General features: G+C 38.3%; 1 protein-coding gene across 5 annotated transcripts in view; it reads left to right on the top strand.

The window, feature by feature from the left end:
- The window catches only part of LOC113420591 (PH and SEC7 domain-containing protein 3), a 175,397-nt gene that overhangs the window by 86,211 nt on the left and 64,176 nt on the right, over positions 1–25,010 (top strand). For all 5 annotated transcript variants that reach the window (XM_087957494.1, XM_087957495.1, XM_087957497.1 and 2 more), the window contains one exon: positions 4,635–4,724. In XM_087957494.1, the coding sequence (XP_087813620.1) occupies positions 4,635–4,724 (90 nt within the window). The remainder of the gene's footprint in view (positions 1–4,634; positions 4,725–25,010) is intronic.

The raw sequence follows: 25,010 nt of genomic DNA, 5'->3' as shown, positions 1-25,010 counted from the left end.
ATATTGACAGAGCTGACACAGAATGGTTGATGGAGGGATGTATTTTTTATGAAGACGTCAACATAGTTTATTTTGTTCTATGGCAGGGTTGTCCAACCTTGGCAACTTTAAGACTTGTGAACTTCAACTTTCAGAATTCTGAGAGTTGAACTCCACAAGATTTAAAGTTGCCAAGGTTGGATACCCCTGTTCCATGGTACCGTGTTTATATTTTGTACACTGTATACTTAGGTTTTGTAGCTCCTTTTGTTAGATGGACAGCTACATAAATTTGTTTCATAGATGAATATGCTTCATTCCTGTTAAGCCAGTCTTTCTTCAGGCTCCAAATGTAGGACTGTCACAGACATCAAGAGACGCTATATATAGATGGCAATTTTTCAGAGATTTGACGGCAATATTGTCAAGCTGTTTGTGTCCAAGAAACAAATGGTCATGTTTTTCCCCTAGCTTGCTGAATGTTCCATTAAAATTAGTTGTACATAGTACTTTTAGCTTATACCCTGGAAAACTTGTGAGGAATTTATAGAAACAAAATTTGCGTTGCTACACAGATGTTTCAAAGTCCTATTATGATTTTTCTTGATATCTCTCAGATGCTTATCCCTCACCAACTTTTAACAGTTTTTGAGGATCACTTTCAAAAGCATCTGTTGTCTGTTATCTTAAAACAGCGCTTTAAGAAAACTGCAGTTCTTTACCATTAAAATCAGAATGATTCAGAAAACTCAGAGAAAACCCAAATGAAGAAATATCCCCTCCATACATTTTTTTCAGCAAACTGGAGGTTCATTTTTTGGGGGGATGAATAAGGTCACGTTTATAGTTTCATTTATGTATGTCTTCCAATTTTGAAGGCCTTTTAAAACTGAATTTTGTACTAAACAATTTAATTGAAGATTACTTATTGATCTACCCCTTGAATTATTTCATATAACCAGTGTCATAAAAACAGGTGCTTTTAGCACAACTGGCTTGTCAATCCTATGCTTCAGTAGTAATTGCTGAATACCAGGGCCTTTCGAGCACTTTACGATATTGATTGTTGAATTTCCTATTCACACTTTCCTTTTCAGGTTGCTTGTGCAAGATCTCAGTTTTGCAGAGCACAATATTATGGATTCACAGTTGGCAACTGCACTCAAGAGCTGTTAACTGTTATCAGTTTTCTGTATTCCGTAGCTAAATTTCAGTATTCCTGTAGCTACTTGTATTATGATGCCTTGCATGCTTTGGTGAACCAGAGAGCTGAGAGGTACCAGCTACAGTCCAGTATGGTTCACTGTTTTATAACCACTCTCTTGAAACTACAGGTTCTTCTTATGTAGTCTTTAAAAAGAAAATCCCTTTTCCCTTTTGGTGGTATCCCACTTGGACAGGGCTTAAAATTTACTAAGAGGAAATGGACGTGGGTTTTTTCCTCCTCCCATTGCAATGTTCCCTCTGCATGGTTAACACTCTATTAGTTCTGGATCAGTGCTGCCATCACTTTACACGCTAATGAGCGTGTAGGAAAAAAGGAAGCTTGGTGCATAGATTGATTTGTGAGTAGAAATTTTACCAAGTTGCATTTTTGGTTAGTGTTAGACTTATGACTGAAATTGGGACTGGAGTATCCATTGTAAGTTGTTGTGGTCGTAAGTCATGCCACATCCTATTTTATGACCATTTTTATGATAGTTGTTAAGCAGATGACTGCGGTTGTTAAAGCAAATCTGCAGTCGTTGGGTTAATGATGCGGCAGTAAACGGAGAAAAAGAATCACAAATTGTGATCATAGGACTACAGGATACTGTAGTATCGAAATATTTCTAGTAGGACTACCAGATTCTGTACCAGCTTTGTTCTCTGTGCTATCCATCTGATAAACTCGCAAGATTCATTTTTCTTGCCATGGACATGTATACATCTGGACTACACTATGTTGTTTCTATGTGTCATATATAATATATGTGGGTATATGCATAATTTTGTATTTATTTATTTTGTCATGTTTATGTAGTGTACATTGGAGGTGGTGACCTTTTGAGACCTGTATGCAACAAAATTTCATTTTTAATGTATGCCGATGAGTGTACATTCAAAGTGACAATAAAAGTTATTCTATTACTATTTTATTCCTAACCCTTTGTAAATGCATGCTGGTTGCCAAGCGCCCAAATTTGCGATCATATGACCATGGGGGTGTTGCAAAGATCACAAGTGCGAGGTTCAGACTTCTTTCAACACTGTTGTACCTTGGAACATTCACTAAATGAATAGTCATAATTTGAGGACCACCTGTTATAAATAACCCATGGAAGAAAGGTATGCGTAATATTCTCTTAAACTCTGTTGCTGTCTCTGCACAAGTGCCTATTCCAGGGCTCATCCACATAGCAATGGTAATATACTTTGCTTCTGTCTTTGATATGGAGAAATGTGTAATAATGTAAAAAAAAAAATGCTGCACCTAGTTTCTATGAGACTGGTATGCCGCTGCTTTGATGGCCAGAACCTGGGGATTGTGTGTCCATTTTTTTCAGCACCACTGTAACTTTGAACAGTTATTGAAAAATTGGATATAAGCTGAGTACTACCTATAAACAGTTTTTACTTTTTAAAAAGAATCTGAAGTAGACTTCCATATTAATGGAATCAGGGTTTAAATCATATACTACAGTGCATACAATGTCCTTCAGCATGTATGGAGGAAGACCTCATGCTGGCAAGAGAAAATGCTGCCAACATGGCCTGATACTAGGCAAAAGTCATTTAGTTTTAATCCTATTTATTCTACATATTTTTACACGTGCTATATTTCAATGGCCTATTTTATATCTATTTTATTTGCTCAGTGTTGAGTTATATATGATTATAATTTGTAGGCGCTTCTGACATGAATAACGAAGGGATTTGAATGATGGGAGTACATATCGAGACAAATTTCTTGGTTTCTACTTTAATCAAAATTTGGAATTGGCTTGCTGAAAGAGAAAAATAGCTAGGTTTATTTGTACAGAGGGAAGAATGACTGTTAATTCTTAGAAAAGGAGTGATTCATTCTCTCCTCTGTATCTCTTAACTGCTACTAAAATTAATCTCCACTGTTTTTAAAGACAGGAATGGGAAAAATAAAAATGATCCTTTTGGAGTATTTTCCCCCCATTCTTTTAAAAAAAGAGAAATTGGGTTTGGCTGGAGAGATGTTTTTAAGCCCAGAACTTTCTGTGCAGTTTATCAACTTCAGGCTGTTGCTTTGGCAAAATGATTTCCACTTTAATCTGTGACAACACATTCATATTCTGGGAATGCAAACCAATTTCTTAAAGCACGTTGAGACTCTTGATTGAAAAGTCTGTGTGATTGTCATTATCCTTGTTGGAGAGATTACTCATTGTTTTCCTCTCTCCTCTATATGATTGACTTATTATGTACTATCCAAACTCTTAGTAACTACAGGCAGTCCTCGACTAGGTTGCTTACAAACAAGAGACATAACCAGGGGTACTTAGGATTCAGTTCTGAAGTTCCAATGGCTGCCCTCCCCCATCGTTATGTAACTACATATCGGGCATTCAGCAACTGGCCCACATCCTGGACATAAACTGTTTCAACTCCTATCCTCAAAACGATGCTGTAGAGCACTGAACACCAGAACAACTAGACACAAAACAGTTTCCCCCCGAATGCCATCACTCTGCTAAACAAATAATTCCCTCAACACAGTCGAACTATTTACTAAGTTTGCATTACTATTACTATTAATCTTCTCATCATTCCTATCACCCATCTCCTCCCACTTGTGACTGTATGACTGAAACTTTGTTGCTTGTATCCTTACGATTTATATTAACTGTTTCTTAGTATGATTTGATTGCTTATTTGTACCCTATGACTATCATTAAGTGTTGAATCTTATGATTCTTGACGAATGTACCTTTTCTTTTTATGTACACTGAGAGCATATGCATCAAGACAAATTCCTTGTGTGTCTAATCACACTTGGCCAATAAAGATTTCATTCATTCATTCATTCATTCATTCATTCATTCATTCATTCACATTGATATCTGCTTGCACCATCCCATGTTCAAACGACTGCGTTTATGATATTTTTGCCCAAACCTGACATTCACGCCTGGTTTTTAGCAAAACTGACCCATCGTGAATAATTGGTTCACTTAATGACTCCTGCAAAAAAATGTCATAAAATCAAGTTGGTCACATAAAATCAAGTTGGTCACCTGCTTTATATCTGTCACGACATGATTGTTACGGATAAATTCCCTTACAGATGTAAGTTGATAACTTTACTTGTACAGAGAGCATTTGCACCAAGACAAATTCCTTGTGTGTCCAATCACACTTGGGCAATAAAAGAATTCTACATAGATAGATTTACTCCCTGAGGATCTGTCCTTCACCTGGTCTTTGATCACTACTTTTCAAGTATTGATTTGTATTTTTTAGATGATTTGTCCGGATTTATGAAAGAATGCTTCTAACCTTGTGTTTGTTGCTGTTCACAGTTGGGTTTTTAATTTAGGAATAAAGAAATTATTTAGAATGACTTAATATAAGGCCTTTAAAAACTACAGTCATATTCTTTTCCATTGATTTGCATTCATATCTCTACGTCCTGTATATTTCAGAACATTGGCAAAAAAATGTCCTGTCAAGAATTCATTGCCAATCTTCAAGGAATGAATGAGGGTGCAGATTTCCCAAGAGAACTCCTGAAGGTGAGGCTCTCTTTTATTTCTTATTACTGGAATACAGTGTCACCTCTACCTCTGCTGACTAACTGAAAGAGATTGCTGTCAAACTGACTAAATTGCCTGTCATTTTCAGTTTTGTGGTTTTTTTCATGATGATGTGGAGACCACAGTTTCAAAGAGCTATTTAACTCACTATTGTTCTAGAGTAAAGGAATGTATAAAGGATTTTCTCTTAAAGTAAATATTCTCAAATTCTGTGCTAAAGAAAGAAGAGTTAAAGTTAGATTCATCTATGCCTTCTTGGCAGTGGTCAACCAGGAAAGGACCATAACCTTGTAAGAAGTTTTCCTGTGAATGCACTAAAACATTCATTGATGAGGTCAGTACTGGGAGATCCCAGTGCCCAGTATTATCCCTGAATCCTGACTTATTGAAAGAAAAGAAGAGCTTGTGCAACAATTGTTGAAGACTACATAAGTGCAGCTTTTTAAATATAAAATGGAAGTGTTAAGTGCATAGATTCTGAATATTCACCTCAAGTATAATTATTGACAAATACTGCTCTAGTATCACACCATACACATACATTTGGGAATGGATCATAGCTCTTTTTTCTTCCTTGGCATTGTTAACCAGGAATGGAAACACGTGCAGCATGGTCTCCATAGACATGATTCTCAGTCATCCATGTCATGGTTGTGCTTTTTTTCCCCCAAGAGGCAACTGAACTTCAGCTCTGAAGAAGTTCCTTGGAAGAGAAGTGAAAGAAGCTTCTGGGATGAGAAGCGAAATGTCTTCAAAGAAAAACCAGAAAATCCAGTTGCTTCTTGGAAAAAAAAAAAGCACCTTTGGGACATGTGCAACATGGGTTGAAGTGAAACATGCCTTTCAGTGCATCTTGTCGGGTTAAGTGAATTGGAGAAAAAGAATCGGGCTCCTTAAGTTTTGATCAGCACTTCAGGTCCTCTGTGCAACATTGGAACCTGAAGAATGTTAAGAATTATGCACTTGGTTCAACAATCGACAGGGATTGCATAGGCAGTTTGCTTTTCCATATGAATTGCCTTGGCTGGATTGGAACAATTGTGTGCCTTGAGTGATAATTGAAGGCTAAAAACTGGCGAGGTTTTTTTTTTTTTTAAATCAAACTTTTGATAAAGCTGACTTCTCTGATGAATATTTATGGAAATAGGTTATAAGAGTGCTTCAGGAGAAAGGTGCCTTTGGGTTTTTATATTTGAATGGAAGATACAATATAAGACAAAAAAATGTTATATGCACAAGTGCAGCTTTTGCCCTCTTGCCTATATATCCATTTGTTCCAGTACCTGATTCTGAATAATTGGTAAAGTTTGGGTCTCGGGGACTGAACATTTTTCATTACTGGTGCTAATATGAGCATTCCTTTTTCTTTTGTCTGATTTGCTTGCTTAGGAAGCAAAGTGCCAATTGTTAGTGTGTTTGGTTTGCCATAAAAGAAAAAAAAAATTAAATGAGATTTTGCTGCACAGAAAGCTATGGCCTAAAATTCTGTTGACATCAGCAACAGCAGATATGTGCTGATATTTTTTTCTATCTTTTTTAATGTGCCATCTCAATAAAATAACTTACGTAGTTAGAATCAGAGGGTACATTATATGCCTTCCATGCTTGTTAGAAAATGGACTTCATTAAAATAAAATCTTATTGTTTCTAAGATTATTCTAGTTACAGCCTAGAGAGCAGGCTGGGAGAATAAAATGCTTGGAATTTCCCTGGAAGTTGGCTTGAACCTTTATGGATGATGGATGGGAAATGAATTATATATAACTAATCTCAAAAATCTGTTTCTGTAATGAAATGGTGTTTAAGTTCTCTTCCTTGGACGAATAAGTTTTGCTTTATTTGCCTACTGGAAAGTCTCTGTGTCATATGCCCTTTTGTGTGATTCTGAGCATATTCCAGGAGGTATATTTTGGTTGCACAAGGTGTTGGATATTCCAAGAGTGACTCCATGCGAATTAAGCGGTACTCATTTCTCCTTCTTATGTGGCAGGGTTGAATTTGATTTGTTGTCGCAGATTACCTGCCTTTGTTGGAAACTTGGCTGAACTTCTAAAAAAACCTCTGAAATCATGGTTTGAAAAACCTGCTTTATTAGACTAAGGATCTTTATCTTAGGCACTGTGGAAGTTCTGTTGTGCTTACCCTTATGAGCAAATCAAACTGCTTATACAAATGCATCACCATAAATATATACTACAGTATTGTCGTCACCATGGTCTGTTTACCAACAGTAACACCAAAAGGCTAACTTCTCATCTCAGAGCTATAAATGTACGTTAGCCTTTTGGTGTTACTGTTGGTAAACAGACCATGGTGATGACGAGGCTGTAACTATGATGCATTTGGGCACCAAAGGCTCAGTTTCAAATTCAATTTATTGGCTTGGTCTCCTACTTCCCACCCTGGATTCTTTTTTTTTTTTTTTGCTTAATATTTGGCCTACCCCAGTGAGATGGGAAGTCTTGAAAAGTGTTGAAGGATACTGGCTGTGGTTGATCTATGACCAAACTAACTTTGCTTACCACTGAAAAATCAGCCAATTTATAGCAATATCTCAGACAGGTGCAGTGAAATGGCCTCAAAATGGCTAATTCCTGAGTTGCATTGGCTGAATCAATCTCCAAGTGTAAATATCTCACTAATGTTATAAAATTGAGATGCTCAGTATGTATGCTGTGAGGTAAAGAAATAATGTTCTGTCAGATTTCTGATCCTAGAAAAAAATTGCTTTGCATGATCTCTGAGTCTCTTCTGAAAAGAAAAGAGAAGGGCTATGCCTGTGACATTGTAAAGCTTATTTTATCTACTGAGAAAAAACTGCATCGTCTGTCCTTATGTTAATCTGGGTAGAGTGGAGGCTTCTTTGGATGAGATTTACTGTGTTGTCTAAACCTGGGGAAGAAACTGAGGGCTTTTTTTGTGTGCGAACCTTGTGGTTCTTGATGGTATAATGGGGAAGGTTTTATTTGATTGCTTCCCAAACTGGTTTCATAGGCTCTAGGGAGCTCTAGCATTGAGGGTATACAAACTTCAGCAGTGATGCACATTCTCCATTCTCCAAAGCGCCTGAAAGCAGGACAAGAAGCAATGGATGGAAAGTAATCAAGGAGAGAAGCACCTTCGAACTAAGAAGAAATTTCCTGACAGTTAGAACAATAAGTGAAACTCCATTGCCTCCAGAAATCGAGGGTGCTCCAATATTGGAGGTTTTTAAGAAGAGGTTGGATAACCATTTGTCTGAAGTGGTGTAGGGTTTCCTGCCTAAGCAAGAGTTGGACTAGAAGACCTCTAAGGTCCCTTCCAACTCTGTTCTGTTCTGTTCTATTCCATTCCATTCCATTCTTTTTCATACATGGCCTGAGGTTTCTCACATTATACTTGTCGCAAAAAATCTTTGTTCCCCCCTCATTTATCCCTGTTGGCCACCATAGAATGGCCGATGTTCAGAATCAGATGAGTAAAGATTCGGGAAGAGAGATTGCTTAGTGATCATACAGAGCGTCGCTAATCTCTAGAACTCATGGTTACAGGACTTGGTGATGGATATAAATTTTGACAGCTTGAAAAGGGAGTTAGATAGATTTCATTGAAGAGAAAACTCCTCTGCTAGTTCTGCAAGCTATCTGCTCCCTCTAGGATCACACAGAATATCTGGTTTAAGTGTTAGCAGCTGGAAGACAATGGTGGGAAAGGACTGTTGTCCTCATAACCTACTTGTAGGCTCCCAAGGAGTTGGCCATGTAGGAAACAGAATGTGGGTCTGATACATTTTAAGTATACATTGTATACCTAATCCAGCTGCGATGCTTTTAAATTCTCTTGAGGCATGCGTGCAAATGGTTTGCGAACAGATGTGTATTACCTCTTCTGAGAGGCATTTTTCACAAAGCTTAATAAAGCAAGTGCATCAATCACGATTTCCTTTAAAAAGAAAAAAAAAGATGGGAAAGGGGCTCCAAAATTTGTGCTAGCCTTTCAATTCCTACTTTTCCCATCGATGCAGTGATTCATATTGGACTCACTTTATCATCGGACCACCAGATGGCATCGCTGCTGTGATAATGGCAGACCTTTTACTTGGACTGTGTTCCTTCCTCTGAGACCAGAAGAATCTGCGAATCATAGTTTGTTCTGGTTTTCTCTTTGGGAGCTTTTTTTCACCTAGCTAGGTTATATCGAAATGAAAATATCTCTGGTTCATCCTCAAATTAATAACTCAAGGTTGTCCTAATCATATTGAGAAGCTATCAACACTATAGTTATTGAGGGAAAAATGGAGGAGCCGCTTCTAAAGTTAATTAAAAATAGTGACCTTTAATATATCAAAGCAGCTCAATAGGTTATGATGAAATAAACATCAAACCCATATAGCTGAGTACTTTTAACACACACACACACACACACACCCAATACAGTAAGGGGAAGTAAAGTTGTTGCAACTGTTTATTTTCTAGCTGGGTTGGTGTTTTACCCTCACTTTGATATTTTTTGTTCCTGAATGGCAGACGTGTATTTGTGTGCTTCTCAGTAGATTTTGGTTCTCTTCTAGATGGATGGGAATCCTTCTGCTTTTGGACCCAACCTAAAGCACTACTAAAGTTAGTAGGTTCTAATGGTTCTGTAGCAGAGGTGGTATTCAGCCAGTTCTGACAGGTTTTGGAGAACCGGTAGTGAAAATTTTGAGTAGTTCGGAGAACTGGCAAATACTACGTCTGACTGGCCCCACCCCCATCTATTCTCTGCCTCCCGAGTCCCAGCTGATTGGCTGGATCTTCTTTTGTTGCCCTGAACAGGAGAACGGAGCTGGAAAGCAGGTTAGTGGAGTGGGGAAGGAATAGGGATTTTGCAGTAACTTTCCCCCAGGAGTGGTTAGAGAATGGAGATTTTACAGTATCCTTCCCCTGCCATACCACCAAGCCACACCCACCAAGCCATGCCCAACAAGCAACACCACGGCCACCAAGCCACGCCCACAGAACCATAGTAAAAAAAAATTGAATCCTACCACATAGTAGGGAGAGTGTCTGGAAATTGCACATGTGCTACCTGGGAGAGAGAACAAAAACAGTACAAGAACTCATAACATCAGGATGATTAACTTAAGATATACGATGTGTGGTAATTGAATTTAGTGTTTACTTTGGGGAATCATATTTACTGATAAAAAGGTTCCATATTATAGGTAGTCCTCCACTTACAACGGTTCATTTAGTGAAAAATGTGACTTACGACAGTTTTTCACAGCTATGACCTTTGGAGGATCCCCATGGTCACGTGATCAATGTTCAGATGCTTGGCGACTGTTCCATATTTATAACCATTGCTGTGTCCCAAAGTTATGTGATCCCCTTTAGCGACTTTCTGATGAGCAAAGTCAATGGGGAAGCCAGATTCACTTAACAACCAGGTTACTAACTTATCCACTGCAGCTTTGGCAAGAAAGGTTGTAAAATGGGGCAAAAGTCACTTTAACAATGTTTCACTTGACAGCAGAAATTTGGGGCTCAATTGTGGTCATAAGTCAAGGACTACCTGTATTACATACTTTGATTTATAGAAGCATTCCTTTCTTGTAGTTATTAAATGAACTTGATCTGGATAGCAGGATGAATGTCCAGAGTAAAGAAGTCAGTGGCAAAGATCTACTATACTGTTGCTAAGAAAAGTATGTAGATATTTCCGTGTAGTCACCTAGAATGGATTTGCAGGAGTCTTTACCTGGATGAGTTGGCATGATTGATCAGTGTTTAAAAACACTGAGCTTGTCATCTGGAAAGCTGACAGCCTGGATTCGAGACCCAAGCATCACCCAACAGGGTGAACTCCCATTGCTTGCTCCACCTCCTGCTCATCTAGCAGTATGAAAGCATGCAAAAAATTTTTTATTTTAATTTGATTTGTCAATCGCTTACAAGATAATAGGTATAAGAATAAACATAGTTATGAATACATGAAATGGATACATATAAGAAAAATTAAAAAAACCCAATAGGACAGGGATGGTAGGCACGTTGGTGCGCTTATGCACGCCCCCTACAAACCTCTTAGGAAAGGGGTGAGGTCAATAGTAGAAAGTCTAAGGTTAAAGTTTTTGGGGTTTGAGGAAGAAACCACGGAGTCAGGTTGAGTATTCCAGACATTGACCACTCTGTTGCTGAAGTCGTATTTCCTGCAATCAATTTTGGTATGGTTAACCTTGAGTTTGTATATATTGTGTGCTCTTGTATTGTTATGGTTGAAACTGAAGTATTCATTGACCGGTAGGACATTGCAATGTATGATTTTATATATTATACTTAGATTGGACCGAAGGCGGCGTAGTTCTAGGCTTTCTAGGTCTAGAATTTCAAATCTGGTGGCATAAGGTACTCTGCAACGAGTAAAAGAATGGAGAACTCTTCTTGTGAAATATTTCTGGACTTTCTCAACTGTGTTAATATCAGATACATAATGTGGGTTCCAGACTGATGAGCTGTATTCGAGGATTGGTCTAGCAAATGTTTTGTATGCTCTAGTTAGTAGTGTGATATTACCAGAGAAAAAGCTACATAGGATTAGGTTAACAACTCTTAATGCTTTTTGAGCTATGTAGTTACAGATCTAACACTTAGATCATTAGAGATGAGTACTCCAAGGTCCTTGACAAAGTTTGGATCCTCAACAAGGTCTTGACTATTCAGCCTGTATTTTATTTTCTGATTTTTTTTGCCAATATGTAAGACGGAGCATTTATTTGTTGAGATTTGAAGTTGCCATTTGATTGACCATTCTGATACATATGATTAATATTACATTCTGATACATTCTGATACAAATGCAAGTAGATTGATAGATATCCCTCTGATGGGAAGGTACAGCATTCTTTTGACATGCTGGCCACATAACCATGGACAATATCTTTAGACAATGCTGACTCTCTCGGCCAAGAAACGGAGATGAGCACCTGCCCTAGGGTCATACACGACTGGACAGGGAAATCTTTACTTTTACCTGAATGATATATATTTTTTTTACTGTTTTACCCATGTTGGTATTAGAGCCAGTTTGACGTAGTGGTTAAGGCACCCAGCTAAAAACTGGGAGATTGTGAGTTCCAGTCCTGCTTAGTCATAAAGTCAGCTAAGTGACCTGGGGCCAGTCTTCTCTCTCTCAGTCCCAGAGGAATCAAGCAATGGCAAAACAATTTCCAATATTGTTACTGAGGACACTTCATGGATCTGTCCAGGTAGTCACCAGAAGTAAGTTTGACTTGGGCGTGCGCACATGCACACACACACACATACACACGTCTTAAATCATCTGTAGCCTTTCCCTCTCTCCCATTTATGTTCCATGGACTGGACAGTACTGTAAGATAAAGGCTTGTATTAATGAAAATGTGAAACAAACAAACAAACAAACAAAAAAACAAACAAAAACCAGGAGCAGCAGGAGAGAAAATATACTGTTTTTTTAAAAATCCAGTGCAATTTTAATGGAACAATTATCTTTCTAAAAGCAGGAAGAGAAAAGCATTTTGCAACTACAATACCAAGAGGAAGATACATGCCAGCTGTATGTGTCTCACAAACACAGAGAGCTAGCACATATGTGAGAGCATTGTTAAACTTTAGAAGTTTATAATGGCTTGTAAAGGTCTCTATCAGTCAGGGTGAATTCTTGGTCTTTTCAAACTTGGGTAGAAATGAGAGAGGGATGGTGCTGTATTATATGCTCAGCGATCCATGAAGTGAATATTGTGAAGTTGTGTGTGTGTGGGGGGGGTTCCCATGCTGTAGGCTTGGCAAAAATGATTCTTTTTTTTTTTTTAATTTGGAAAGGAAGTTTGTTGGGAACCAGGATAAAATTTTCCAGCTAGAAATTGGGCCAGAGGGAAGGACTAATGGTGACGTCATGTCCATATGTCTTTTCCGAAAATGATTTGTGAGCGGGGAGAGAAGGGTTTAGTCAGTGTTGACATCGCTGTGAATATTATGAGATACAAATGAAGTATCTATAACAAATGCACTTCTCTCTCCCTCCTGTTTACAATACTCTTCTGCAATATTTGTACATGTTACTGTTTTGGTGGGCTTACTTGTTTCTTATTTGAATAATGTGTTTTGAATCATGATTTGATATCTTGACACCTATGTTTCTGTCTGAAAGTGCATATCACACACACACACACACACACACACAGAGTCTTCAAGGGTGTATGAGAGCCAATTTGGTGCAGTGGAGCTAATTTGGTGCAGTGGTTGAAGGCACCAGGCTAGAAACCAGGAGACCGAATTCTCGTCTTCCCATAGGCACAAAACCAGCTGGGTGACCTTGGGCCAGTCACTTTCTCTCAACCCTAAGATAGAAGGCAATGGCAAGCCACATCTGGAAATGCTGCCAATAAAATTTCATGGATATATCTGTGTAGTCCCCAAGACTGATCTGGGAGACACCCTACACACGTATATACGAATGTACGCACAAGCATGCACACCAGTAGTGGTATTCTACCGGTTTGGCCCGGTTCTGCCGAGCCGGTAGCAGCGATGAGCAGCAGAGACCGAACTGGTTCTCTCCACCGCTCTGCTGTTTGGCCCACCTGCCCGCCCGGGCTCCCAAACTCACCTTTATCCTCTGCTTTTGAAGTGCAGCACAGCAGAGTGCCGTGCAGCAGCTGCTGAAGCGACTGGGAGAATGCAGGCTTGCAGGAGGTGAGTTGAAACGCCTCTGCGCCCGTGCAAAGTGCGCATTTGGTGTGTGCGCACACGCAGAGTGTGTGCATGAGCACAAAGCACGCCCACCAAGCCACGCCCACCAAACCGGTGGTAAAACTTTTTGAATCCCACCACTGATGCACACGCAAGCTTATTCTTAAAAATGCCCCACACTATATCCCATTTCCAAAATCTGAAATAATCTCCTTTTTTGTACTTTTGCATTCAGCCTCTCTGTTTTATTTCTGTGCTTTTAAAATTAGCTCTCATTAGAACAGTAGAATTTTTCAGTGGATGCAGGATGAGTACATCTAGTACCTCAGGAAGTTATCTCAAACCATATGCTACGAGTGGCATATGCCTGGCAAGTGTAAAGCACATACTCTTGTGACAAAGCCACACAGCATATAATATGTGTAGGTAGCTCTGATTACGCTTACTGTACACTCATATGACATTTTTATTTTCAGAAACAGGACTAAAATCTTAAGAGACAGGCAAATATTGCCTTGTATTAAGCAATAAAATAAAATTTGCTTTAATGTAACAAAAAAGACCAAAAAAGTAAATCGTTTTAACATTTGTATTCTTGAAAAAAATTCAATAGGACTTTTAACCATCTGTTTATGTAGATTTTTCTAGGAGATAAAACGGTTGATGGACTTACATCCAGAAATAAAAACGTTTCCTTGGAATAATTGCATTTTAAATATGCAATTCTCTCCCTCTCCCCCCTCCCTCCTTTCCTCTCCCTCTCTCTGTCATACAGTTATCTGAATGTTAGCACTACCATGAGCAGTAACATATTTGTGTCCCTCCTAAGGCTAGATTTCGCATTCTTCTTTGCGGAGTATGCAAACCACATGCTTCAAGGTCTGTGTACAGTTTATAGACCTGCACAGCACATGCAGGCAATTTTTTTCCCCCCAAAGAGCAAGAATCCGTTGCGCTAGTGAGGGGTGAGTTTAGTTTATATTAAGGCACAAACTGAGAGGAAAGGAACGTCCTCTGTCTAAAAGGACGGCAATCTTGTGAGGAAAAAATGAAAATGTTTATACCTAAACTTTAAGCTATATGTCTGCTTGTGAGAGACAGAGCAACTGTGAAACTAATTATGTGTAATTTAAATGCATATGTATGAACTGGCGCAGACACAAAATCCGAATTATTTCCAACAGTTTTTTAAAAGCTACCTCATCATTTTTCTTAGTTAAATAATAGGGAACGTAAGGGACTCATGCTCTCACTTGCCTGTACTCATGGTATACTTTCCTTTCTCCCAGTCATAGTTGAAAATAGGTGTTGGTTGTAGTATGGTAATTAAAGGCAGAGTTATTGTTGGACTGCAGACCTTGTTCGTGTGAAGAAACCTCAGCTTCATTAATTATCCTTAGAACATCAGATTTGTCTAAAGTGTTTGCTTTAGGATTATGGAAAACATAATTTGACCATCTACACTTAAGTGCATCCTTGGAAGGGCCAGAATGATATCATACTGGCATGTGCTTCTTTCTGTGTTTGGATGCCTTGATGCTATTTGTACCCAGACATATCTAGGCAGAAATTGTTGTTTATTATTGAAACAGTGCCCTCACTGCTCATGCCATTTTGCCAAGTTTTGTAAGCAAACAAGCCAAGATAGAGCTATGTTCTAATAGGGAGGAATACAGCTTCACAGTAAGAGATGCTAGAGGGGGTGGGAAAGATCATTTGGGAAAGGGAGGCTAATGCGGGATAAAGACTTCACGAAAAACTTGAGTAGAAGAGATCTCTAATTCAACATAGCTGTTCTGCAGGGGAATTCCAGATAACTGGGAGCAACGGAGCGGAACTGCTGTATCCTATTATATGAAGCAGGAACAATTTAGGATGTTGGAATGACTATAATATCCTATTTGAGGAATTTGAGGACTGAAATGAGCTGTTCTTCACAACTTTTACCCTTCACCTTGGAGGGCTGCATTCCCCCCCTCCCAATTGAGAAATGGTTTAATGGGCTTGGCAGTTGCGGAAGGCAACTGTTTTCAGAAATGGTGGCTGAAGCAGCACAGCTTGCAAGAACAGACATAAAAAGCAGCCAGCTAGGACGTGCTATAGCAGCCGGATCCTCTCTTGGTCTTAAAACCAATTAACTCTTTGCTGCTCCTGCTCAGGAGCATGAAGGAGCAATGGCAAAATGTCCATTAGGTACACTCAGCTGTAAATTCATATTTGATCAATGGCTTTCCAATGACTGATTTTCTGCAGTATAGCATAATTTGCAAAGGCTTGATTCTTTACTGATGATTGCTTCCAACATGTATGCTTGTGGGAATCAACTTCATTGTCTGCCACCTTATGCCACTGGTTTAAAACTTCATTATTCATTAGAGTTCTTTTTTTTTTTTTTACTAATTATAGTTAGCTGTTGCTATAACACTGCTCAGTATTTATTCCAATTATTCTCTGTTTACATGATACTTCTATTGGGCTTGTCATATTGTAATTGGATTATTTTTATCCCATTTGTTATCTGGTTGCTTGGGTTTGCTGACTTAGGCAAACCTAAGTAAGTAAATATTCTAAATAAATAAATAGTTCTACCCTATTGACAGATACACATACCCATTTCAGACTAGTAGTACTATATACCTATTTTAAAATATGGAGGTTTTTTTATTTGTTTGTTTGCTACCAAAGTACATAGATAGAGATCTGCCTTGCCTCCAAAGCTGTAACTGCACTGGAGCAAATTCAGGCAAATATACATGCCTTACGTCCATTCAATGCTTTGGTTTCACCCCCTCTTACCTTTAAATGTACCTTTATCCCCAACTCTGTTTGTGTTCTACTAATAATATTGATCATTGGGTTGGACTTTGTAGTGATGCTGTAGACTTGGCCATGGGTAACTCATAGTGTTCCCGCACAATTATCTTGGAACCTACCAAACTCCCTCATGACCTGCTGTTTAATATGTTTTTAAATTAAATAAAAAAATAAAATCCTAGCATGCTCCAAAAAGTCAGCCTTTAGCATAACTTTTATTTATGAAAAGGCCTTTTGTCTCCAAGCAGGCCTCATAACATCTTTAAAAATTACTTTTTCTTTAAGTAGCTTCCCTTGCAAACAGGATGGATGAATTTCAAGAAGCAACCAGGTGAACTGAAGTGGAGGAGAAAACTCACAGTAATCTTCATTTAAAATAACCAAAGCAGGAGCTTCCTTCAATAATTTAGATTCTGCTTTTTTTTTCTATAGTGTAATGCTTGAAAAGCATTGACTAGGGAGGTATTGGTAGGTGTTGTTATGTTTTTTTAGGAAGCAACAGAATGAGAATTTAGACTATTCTGCCTCTTTTTTTAAAATCTAAAATAAGATTCTCAACATGTTCTCCCCAAATTAGCATTTAAATTCCCATTTCCCTACTGCTTACTTCAATTAAGTCAAATAATTTAGTATGTTAACACAAATGCTCAATTTAAAAAAATAATTTAAACAATGCTTATAACTATATTAACATGAGGATTTTGTACATTAGTTCTAGTTTGAAGCCTTTTTTAAAATAAAAGATCTTGCTTTTAGTTTTGTAATATATATAGTGTTTTCCCTGTTTCCTTCTTCTGTTTATTTTTAAGTTCCAGTTTCCTTACAGCTTTTGAAAAAATCTAAACATTCTAGTTATTCATCTAACATTAACTTCACACATGGGTCATCATAGCAGAGAAAGCTATTTTAAAATTTCCCATCTGAAATGGAATTGAATCAGTTCAAATGTTCAAAACATTTACAAAACTTTTACTCACCTGAACGGGAATCATACTGCAGAAAACAGCTGAACATGAAATAGAAATAGCTTTGAAAATTCATAGATCTTTCATGTCCCGGAGATCTCAGAGTCTGCCAGCATTACATCTGACTGAAATTATGAGTTTCAAACAGATGAAAAATACAACACAAAGCATTGGGATCAGACAGATTCACTCTTAAGTCTTTAATGTTATTTTAAGAATCAACTCATGACTCAGAGAAAAAGTTTGCCCAGTTTATTGTTAAATTTGGAGAAACACAGAAATGTTTCCATAAACCCATACGGACATCATCCATTGAAGATGTCATGACACATGATTTATATATTTGGGAATTTGCTTTGTGACATTGCAGTGCATGTTTTGTTACTATTATTATGTTGCTCATTGTGATTTGTAGCAAATGCCCATGAATTTTTCAGTGATTCTCTCTGAATCCAAATGTCCTTAAAAGGAGACATATGTCCTCTTCACTGTTAACCTATTAATTGCTAGCAGAATGACTGAGATTGTCACTAATTATGAGAATATGCTGTGACATTGAGACACACATTCTTCCCCCTGCCTGGTCTAAATGTTCAAGACCAGCCATTGCAACAAGTTTAAAGCAAATAAAAAAAAAAACATTAAGGGTTTCAATTGTTGTTTTGCTTGTCCAAATACATCTGGCACAGAAAGAACCTCAGAGATGCTAAAATATATATTTAGTATATGAAAGATAAAGATGTAATGCAAACAGATAGGTGATGGAGGTAGTACCAGCAGTGAGTTATACTAGCCAAACCTTTAAATTCTTGGTTTCCAGTGGAATACAGATCCTATTTTGAAGCAAATTATTGTTAGCCAATTCTTCATTTTCTTAACTGATATGAGAGCTTGCTCTTACTGTTTTTCCTCACCAGCAATTTCCTTTTGGATACTACAGACAGGCATTTATCTCATTTTGCTGTCATTCGCTAGCATTTTAATTAAAGATTTCTTTGGCTCCTCGTTTTGTACCTGTCATGGTCCTCTCCCTCTCTCAGACGTTGAAAAACAAACCATTGATTAAAGTGATATTAGTAACAGTGTGTTTGATACAGTCCATTTATTTCAGATGCCTAATGGAAGAAGTGAGCAAGATGCAGTCATAAACCTGCTGTATTGCAGTCCTCAATGGGAAGGCTGCTGTGCAAACAACTGTTTTAGAAAGCAGCATTTTTAATGCGGCATGCTTAGTCCTATGTGGGCTAGAAGTTCTTTGGAAAATCTGGTCTTGTATCTTCTACAAGTGTCCAAACCAGAGGTGGTATTCAGCAGGTTCTGACTAGTTCTGGAGAACCGGTAGCGGAAATTTTGAGTAGTTCGGAGAACCGGAAAATACCATCTCTGACTGTCCCCGCTCCCATCTATTCTCTGCCTCCCGAGCCCCAGCTGATCGGCTGGGTCTTCTTTTGTTTCCCTGCACAGGAGAACGGAGCTGGAAAGCAGGTTGGTGGGGAGGGAATGGGGATTTTGCAGTAACCTTCCCCCAAGAGTGGGAAGGGAATAGGAATTGTACAGTATCCTTCCCCTGCCACGCCCACCAAGCCACGCCCACAGAACCGGTAGTAAAAAAATTTGAATTCCACCATTGGTCCAAACCGGGTGGGGTGGGGTGTTAAGCGGGATTGTAAACCATGGAACCAGGGAGATCATCACCTATCTCTTGTAAGTATGCTGATCTGGGTCAACTGGCTAATAGGGAACACAAAGCTGCGTGTTACTATCAGTAGTAGGAATCAGGCCTGGGAGGGAAAAAAAAGAGTATTTCACCATTTAACTATATTGCTCAAAAGCTACGGTTTCCCACAATGGAAAACACAGAGCTCTGAAAGCAGGGTTTGTTAAGGTAGGGAATAACAAACAGGCATTGCTGTTTCCTTCCATTGTAACACTGTACTATTCAGGTTTGAAATATGTGTGTGTGAGAATCTCTGAGTGCCCACACATGAGCATCCCTCCCTCAGAGTAATTTATACAGGCCTCTGCTAAAAAGGTCACTTATGCCTGCACTGAAGAATAACAGAGAACCTTAGAGTTTCTGATGTAGGAAAAACATTAATTAGAAAGATCTTTGATGTATCAAATTAATTTTTGGAGCAAGTTATTAATTTAGTTACATTGTGGTATTAAGTACAATTCTGGATACGGAGCTTGCTTTTTCAATGTCATTGTGACTAATTTTTTTTAAAATATGTTCATTTCCCCCTTTTTTTATTCTTCGTGTTATGGTTTTGCTCTTGTTTTAAGGAATTGGCAAAAATACCCTGTTTTACTGTTCCTTATGGTAGATGTTATGGGTTAGTTTGCTGAAATTGGTGATATGTAAGTTAAATACACAATATTTTAATTAAGCTCAAGTAATTTTAAAACAAAATAAATTTATTTAAATTAAAATAAATAAATAAAACATACTCAATAAATAAAAGTCAAGTTAAAAATTAGTGGCCATCTAGATACTTTAGGGCTGGGGTCCCCAACCCGTGGTCCATGGACTGGCACCAGTCCGTGGCATGTTAGAAACCGGGTGGCGCAAACAATTGAAGCCCCATTTGCGGGATGCGAAACCACACCTTCTCCGGTCCGCAGAAAAACCTCTCTCCACGGAACTGGTCCCTGGTGCCCAAAAGGTTGTGGGGGCCACTCCTTTATGGTCCTCGCATAAGAATGGAGATGAACTCAATACTATGCTTTCACTAGAGTTCTATCAAGTGCTATTCTGGATATGTGATATGTTTGGAAGCCCAGTGTAGTCGTGGATAATGTTAGCTTCAAATGCTTGCTGAGCTTTGTAGAAGACTATAATGACTAAGTAGCATTTTATGTTCTAGTTCCAAATCAACCCAGAATTCTCAGGTGCAGCACAAATGACTAAGGCCCAAATTATTATACTTTGGACACATTATGTGAAGACCTACATATCTGGGCAACTCTGTTGTGCTAGAAAAGATGGAAGAAAAGAAACCAACTTCAAAGTAGATGTGGACAGTTAAACCTAGTGAAGGGTGATTGTTGGAAAACCTGAGCAATCAAATTGTGGTTATTAATGGTCCACAAACTTCTGGACTTCCATTTGAGCAGCATCACCATTGACAAAATCATGACCAATCAACTGCAAAAAGCAACTTTACTTGAAACAGTTGACATTCTGTGACAATACCTTTAATGCCATCAAACCACTTCTGCTTGTCCAAGGTCCTTGAGAAGGATTCAACAGGTGGACAAAAAATGCCAAATCCAGTCTAAACATCTGGCTGTTGCTGTGTGACCAATCATAATACTTCATTAAACTTGCATGCCATCCACCTCTTGGCAATTCTCTGTATCTCGCACTCCAATGGAAAAAAAACCCCATAAATCAGATTAATAAAAGATAAAAGAGGGCAAGTGCGATGATGCAAGGGTTCTCATTCTCCCTTACTGAAGCCTGGGTGAACGGACATGTTTTCACTGATCTTCTCAACGACAACAAAGTGGGGGGGTGTCATCTGAATCTTGGGGGGAACCTCATTTCAGCAAGTGTTGCTACAAAAAAGGCACCCCAGTCGTGCAGGATCAAATTGGTATGCAGATGTTATGGAAGACAGGCAGACTCTCAAGTAACCAGGCCCTATGCCATGTAGCAGTTTTATAGAAAACAACCAGCAAATCTATAGATAGATAAAAAAAACATGCTCGGAAGCAAACTGGCAACCAGTGCAGCTTGCAAAACTGAGATGTTTATGAGCATTATCCCATCTTGAACTGGTTGAAGTGTCTGGGTAGACTACTTCAAGGTCAGCCCCTTTTAGCATAAGTTGCAGCAATCAAACTGCAGTTGGATAGTGATGACACTGCGTCTTGAACTGGTTGAAGCGTCTGGGTAGTCTTCAAGGGCAGTCCCATGTAGCACAAGTTGCAGTAATCAAATGGCGAGGTGGCTAGGATATGACTTGATTATCTGAAGCCTCTCCCCACTAGGTCTAGGAAAATAGAATTGGATAGTGATGATACCAAACCCTAAACCAGCAGGTGGCCTCACCTAGCCGTTTCACTACAACTATCTCAGTGTTAAATTTCATCCTGAAACCAGACTGGAAGAGATAATCTAATCTAGATAATCCATTTCTTCTACAGTTCTCATCAGCCACAGACTGACCGTCTCAACAACTTTCTCCCAAAAGAGAGACAGGAGGAAGAGCCGCTAGCTAGACAACAGTCCAATAAGACAAATATGAGTCCAAAGGAGATATCGAGTGGAGAGACCATCTCAGAAGAGGTCCTCTCTAGGACTTTGGAATATAAAGTCAGCAGAGATTCTGATCTCTGATCTAGGAAAAACATTAATTAGAAAGGTCTTTGGTGTACCAAATTAATTTCTGAAGCAAGTCAAGAGTTACCATACAAGAGTCAGAGTTACAAGATTCTGTTGTTACTTTACAATAAAGGTAGCATTAGTATTTTTGGTTTTGGTTTCCTGATCTGGACTACTTTGAACATCTGACAATTAGAGATTGGTTGATAATTATCAAAAACCAAGGATGACTTCTTGAGAAGGGATTGCAACACTATTGTAATAAATCATCATGGAGAATATATATGTAGTTCCTAACAGTCACCATTTGGCTAGATTAATAGATCCAAGCATTGTAACTCCATGTTTGGATTATTCTGGAAAGGTACATTTGCAAAAGTTAAATGTAATCTTATCAAAAAGAGCTTCAATTGAGGACAAGTCCAATTTAGCTTATGGGTCCAAAGGTTTAATTGTTGTATTGAAGAAGCTACTATAGAACAGTAGTTTAACTATTTAGGAATACTGTTTAATGATCTATTGTCTTGGATAGCTCATGCAGAGTACTGTATATTAAAATAACAGCAATTAAGGTAATTTGGGCAGTCATGAAATACTTGTCATATGGAAGGCGTCAGAGTAATAATATTCATTAAAATGTTCTAGTGGAAAATCATCCCACAAATGCTGTTTGGAGATGAAAATATGTACGATATCTAGAAATGATACAAAATCAGTTCTGATTAGAACTGATTAAAATCGACACTTTTGAAAAAGAAACTTTCAGAGTTCTTCGATGGTGAGATGGATGGCATATAAATAAAATAAATAAACAAAATGTCCCATTCCTCCTCTGAGCCTTGCTGAACCTCCTCCCAGACCATGGGATTTTTTGATGGTTTTTGGAACCCAAAGTGAAACTATACTGCTCTTCTTGAATGGAATGGCCATTAGGAGGTTTGACTTTGGGGATGGGGGCACAGAACATTCTGGAATCAGTGAGTTTTGCACTTCCCTAGCTCGTGTTCCTGGAATTGTCTGTTCCTCTTTTAAATCTGTCTATGTTGGTGATCATATGACATCAATCAGAATAGAGCTGGAAGGGACATTGGAGGTCTTCTAGTCCAACCCCCTGCTAAAGCAGGAGACCCCATACTATTTCAGACAAGTGACCGTCCGGTCTCTTCTTAAAACCTCCAGTGATAAAGCACCCACAACTTCTGAAGGCAAGCTGTCCCATTGGTTAATTGTTTTCACTGTTAGAAAGTTTCTCCTTAATTCTAGGTTGCTTTTCTTCTTGATTAGTTTCCATTCATTGTTTCTTGTCCTGCCCTCTGGTGCTTTGGAAAATAAGTCGACCCCCCTCCTCTTTGTAGCAGCCCCTTAATACAGTTGTCATGTCATCTTAGTCCTTCTTTTCTCTAAACTAGCCAAACCCAAATCTGCAACCGTTCTTCATATCGCTTAGTCTCCAGTTTTCATAGTATGAAGAATTATACAGCTATAAGAATTGCCCATTTCTATCATCATAACTATGTCAAATGCCTTTAGAGTTACATCAAAGTCCATTCCATGATAGTCCTGAAGTGTTTTCCTGTCATACCTTTCCTATGACAGCTACTACTGTGGTATATACTGAAAGCAAATTTGTAGATATTTTTCACTTAAACAGAAAACCTGGGAGGAATAGACATTTGCTCTTGTTTAAAACTTTAAAACTCCCAGAAAACCTGGGAGGAATGGACATTTGCTCTTCTTTAAAACTTTTTATTTCCTGAAAAGAAAAAGCTGGAGCTACCCTAAATTTATCTGAGTTTTCTGTTGTTCACAGTGTTAGTGGTGAAGCATGCAAGCCATTTTCTGTTTCCCGCTGCTCAGACATTAAATAAAATCCACTTACTAGAATCCACTTAAGATTTGTAAGAGATGGTAAGTGCCAAATTACAAAATAGGAAAGTGCATAATAGAAATTGCATAACTTGCATGCCTTACTTAGTCTTCTCCCAGATCTCCTGATTTAAGTATACCAACCTTACCCGAGAACAGCATAAAGTAAAATACTGCCCAAATCTGGTTCTTACGTAACATAGAATAAGATGGCTTCCTCAGACTGATGAGTCTGAGTGGATAAATAAATAGTCCTTAATTCATGGAAACTGCAATTCCTAGTTGAAAGCACTTGTGAACTTTTTTTATTCCTTTTCTCTCCGATACTCAAATGATTTGACAAAACTGTTATTTTCCAGATCTGCAGCCCCGAAGAGTTGGCAGTGAACATGAGTCTCTATGATGACTCTTTCTGGCAGCTCTGGCATCATGAAGTCCTTGGTGCTCTCTGAGCTTGGTTGTTTTCTTGCAGATGATTCATTTCCCACTCAGTGCTAGTGCTCTCTGTTTATATATGCTTTCTCTGCCAATGTTGGTGGGATTGTGGTTTTGTCATTGGTACTTCCTTGATTAGGTTATTGTTTTCAGTTCCTGCCATGAAGAACACTGAATGGGAGACCTTGAGTTTTACATCATGCACACAATCACATTTCTGCAGAAATAGGGCCTGATGTGGATCTCTGGAAAGCACAACCAGCCGAAATAACTAATAAAAAATAAATAATGTTTTAAGTAACATTTTGAGCAATTATAATTTTGATCCCCTCCCTTTAAAATCTATGTATGCTTTTTAAAAGTTTATCTTTATGTGTGTATGTGTTTTAAATATTGGGATAAATTTTACATTCCTGAAGATTGCAAATCTTGCTTTGGAACTGGACATTTGAGATATTTAATATAATGTCTCAAAAAACATTCTAGTCCTTCTGTGCCATATCATTCTCACTTCTATTTGGGAACAAAACAAATGTATGGAACGTATTCTTTGATGATCCATCCACTGATTTCTGCTAGATCCTTAAATCCTCTTCTCCTCTGTCCAACTGACATTCCTTTAGGAGAAGAATACAAAAAACAACTGATATAATTGGTTGGTATCTGGATGTTGTTTTTTGTTGAATAGTGTAATTGGTACCCAATAGGTATCATTTATTTTATTTATTTATTTGTCAATTGCTTGCAAGATAATAGGTATAAGTAAAAACATAGTTATGAATACATGGATACATATAAGAAAAATAAAAAAATAAAAGAAACAATAGGACAGACAGTAGGCATGTTGGTGGGCTTATGCACGCCCCCTACAGACCTCTTAGGAAAGGGGTGAGGTCAATAGTAGACAGTCTAAGGTTAAAGTTTTTGGGGTTTGGGGAAGAAACCACAGAGTCAGGTAGAGTATTCCAGACATTGACCACTCTGTTGCTGAAGTCGTAATTCCTGCAATCAAGTTTGGTGCGGTTTACCTTGAGTTTGTATCTATTGTGTGCTCTTGTGTTGTTATGGTTGAAGCTGAAGTATTCTCTGACAGATAAGTCGTTGCAATGTATGATTTTATATACCATACTTAGATCAGACTGAAGACGGCGTAGTTCTAGGTTTT

The sequence above is a fragment of the Notechis scutatus genome, chromosome 2 (assembly GCF_049901735.1).
Source record: "Notechis scutatus isolate UNSWTSFEM ecotype Mainland chromosome 2, rNotScu1.2, whole genome shotgun sequence".
Taxonomy (NCBI): domain Eukaryota; kingdom Metazoa; phylum Chordata; class Lepidosauria; order Squamata; family Elapidae; genus Notechis; species Notechis scutatus.
The sequence above is the reverse complement of the archived record's forward strand: the minus strand, read 5'-3'. Positions and strand labels throughout refer to the sequence as shown.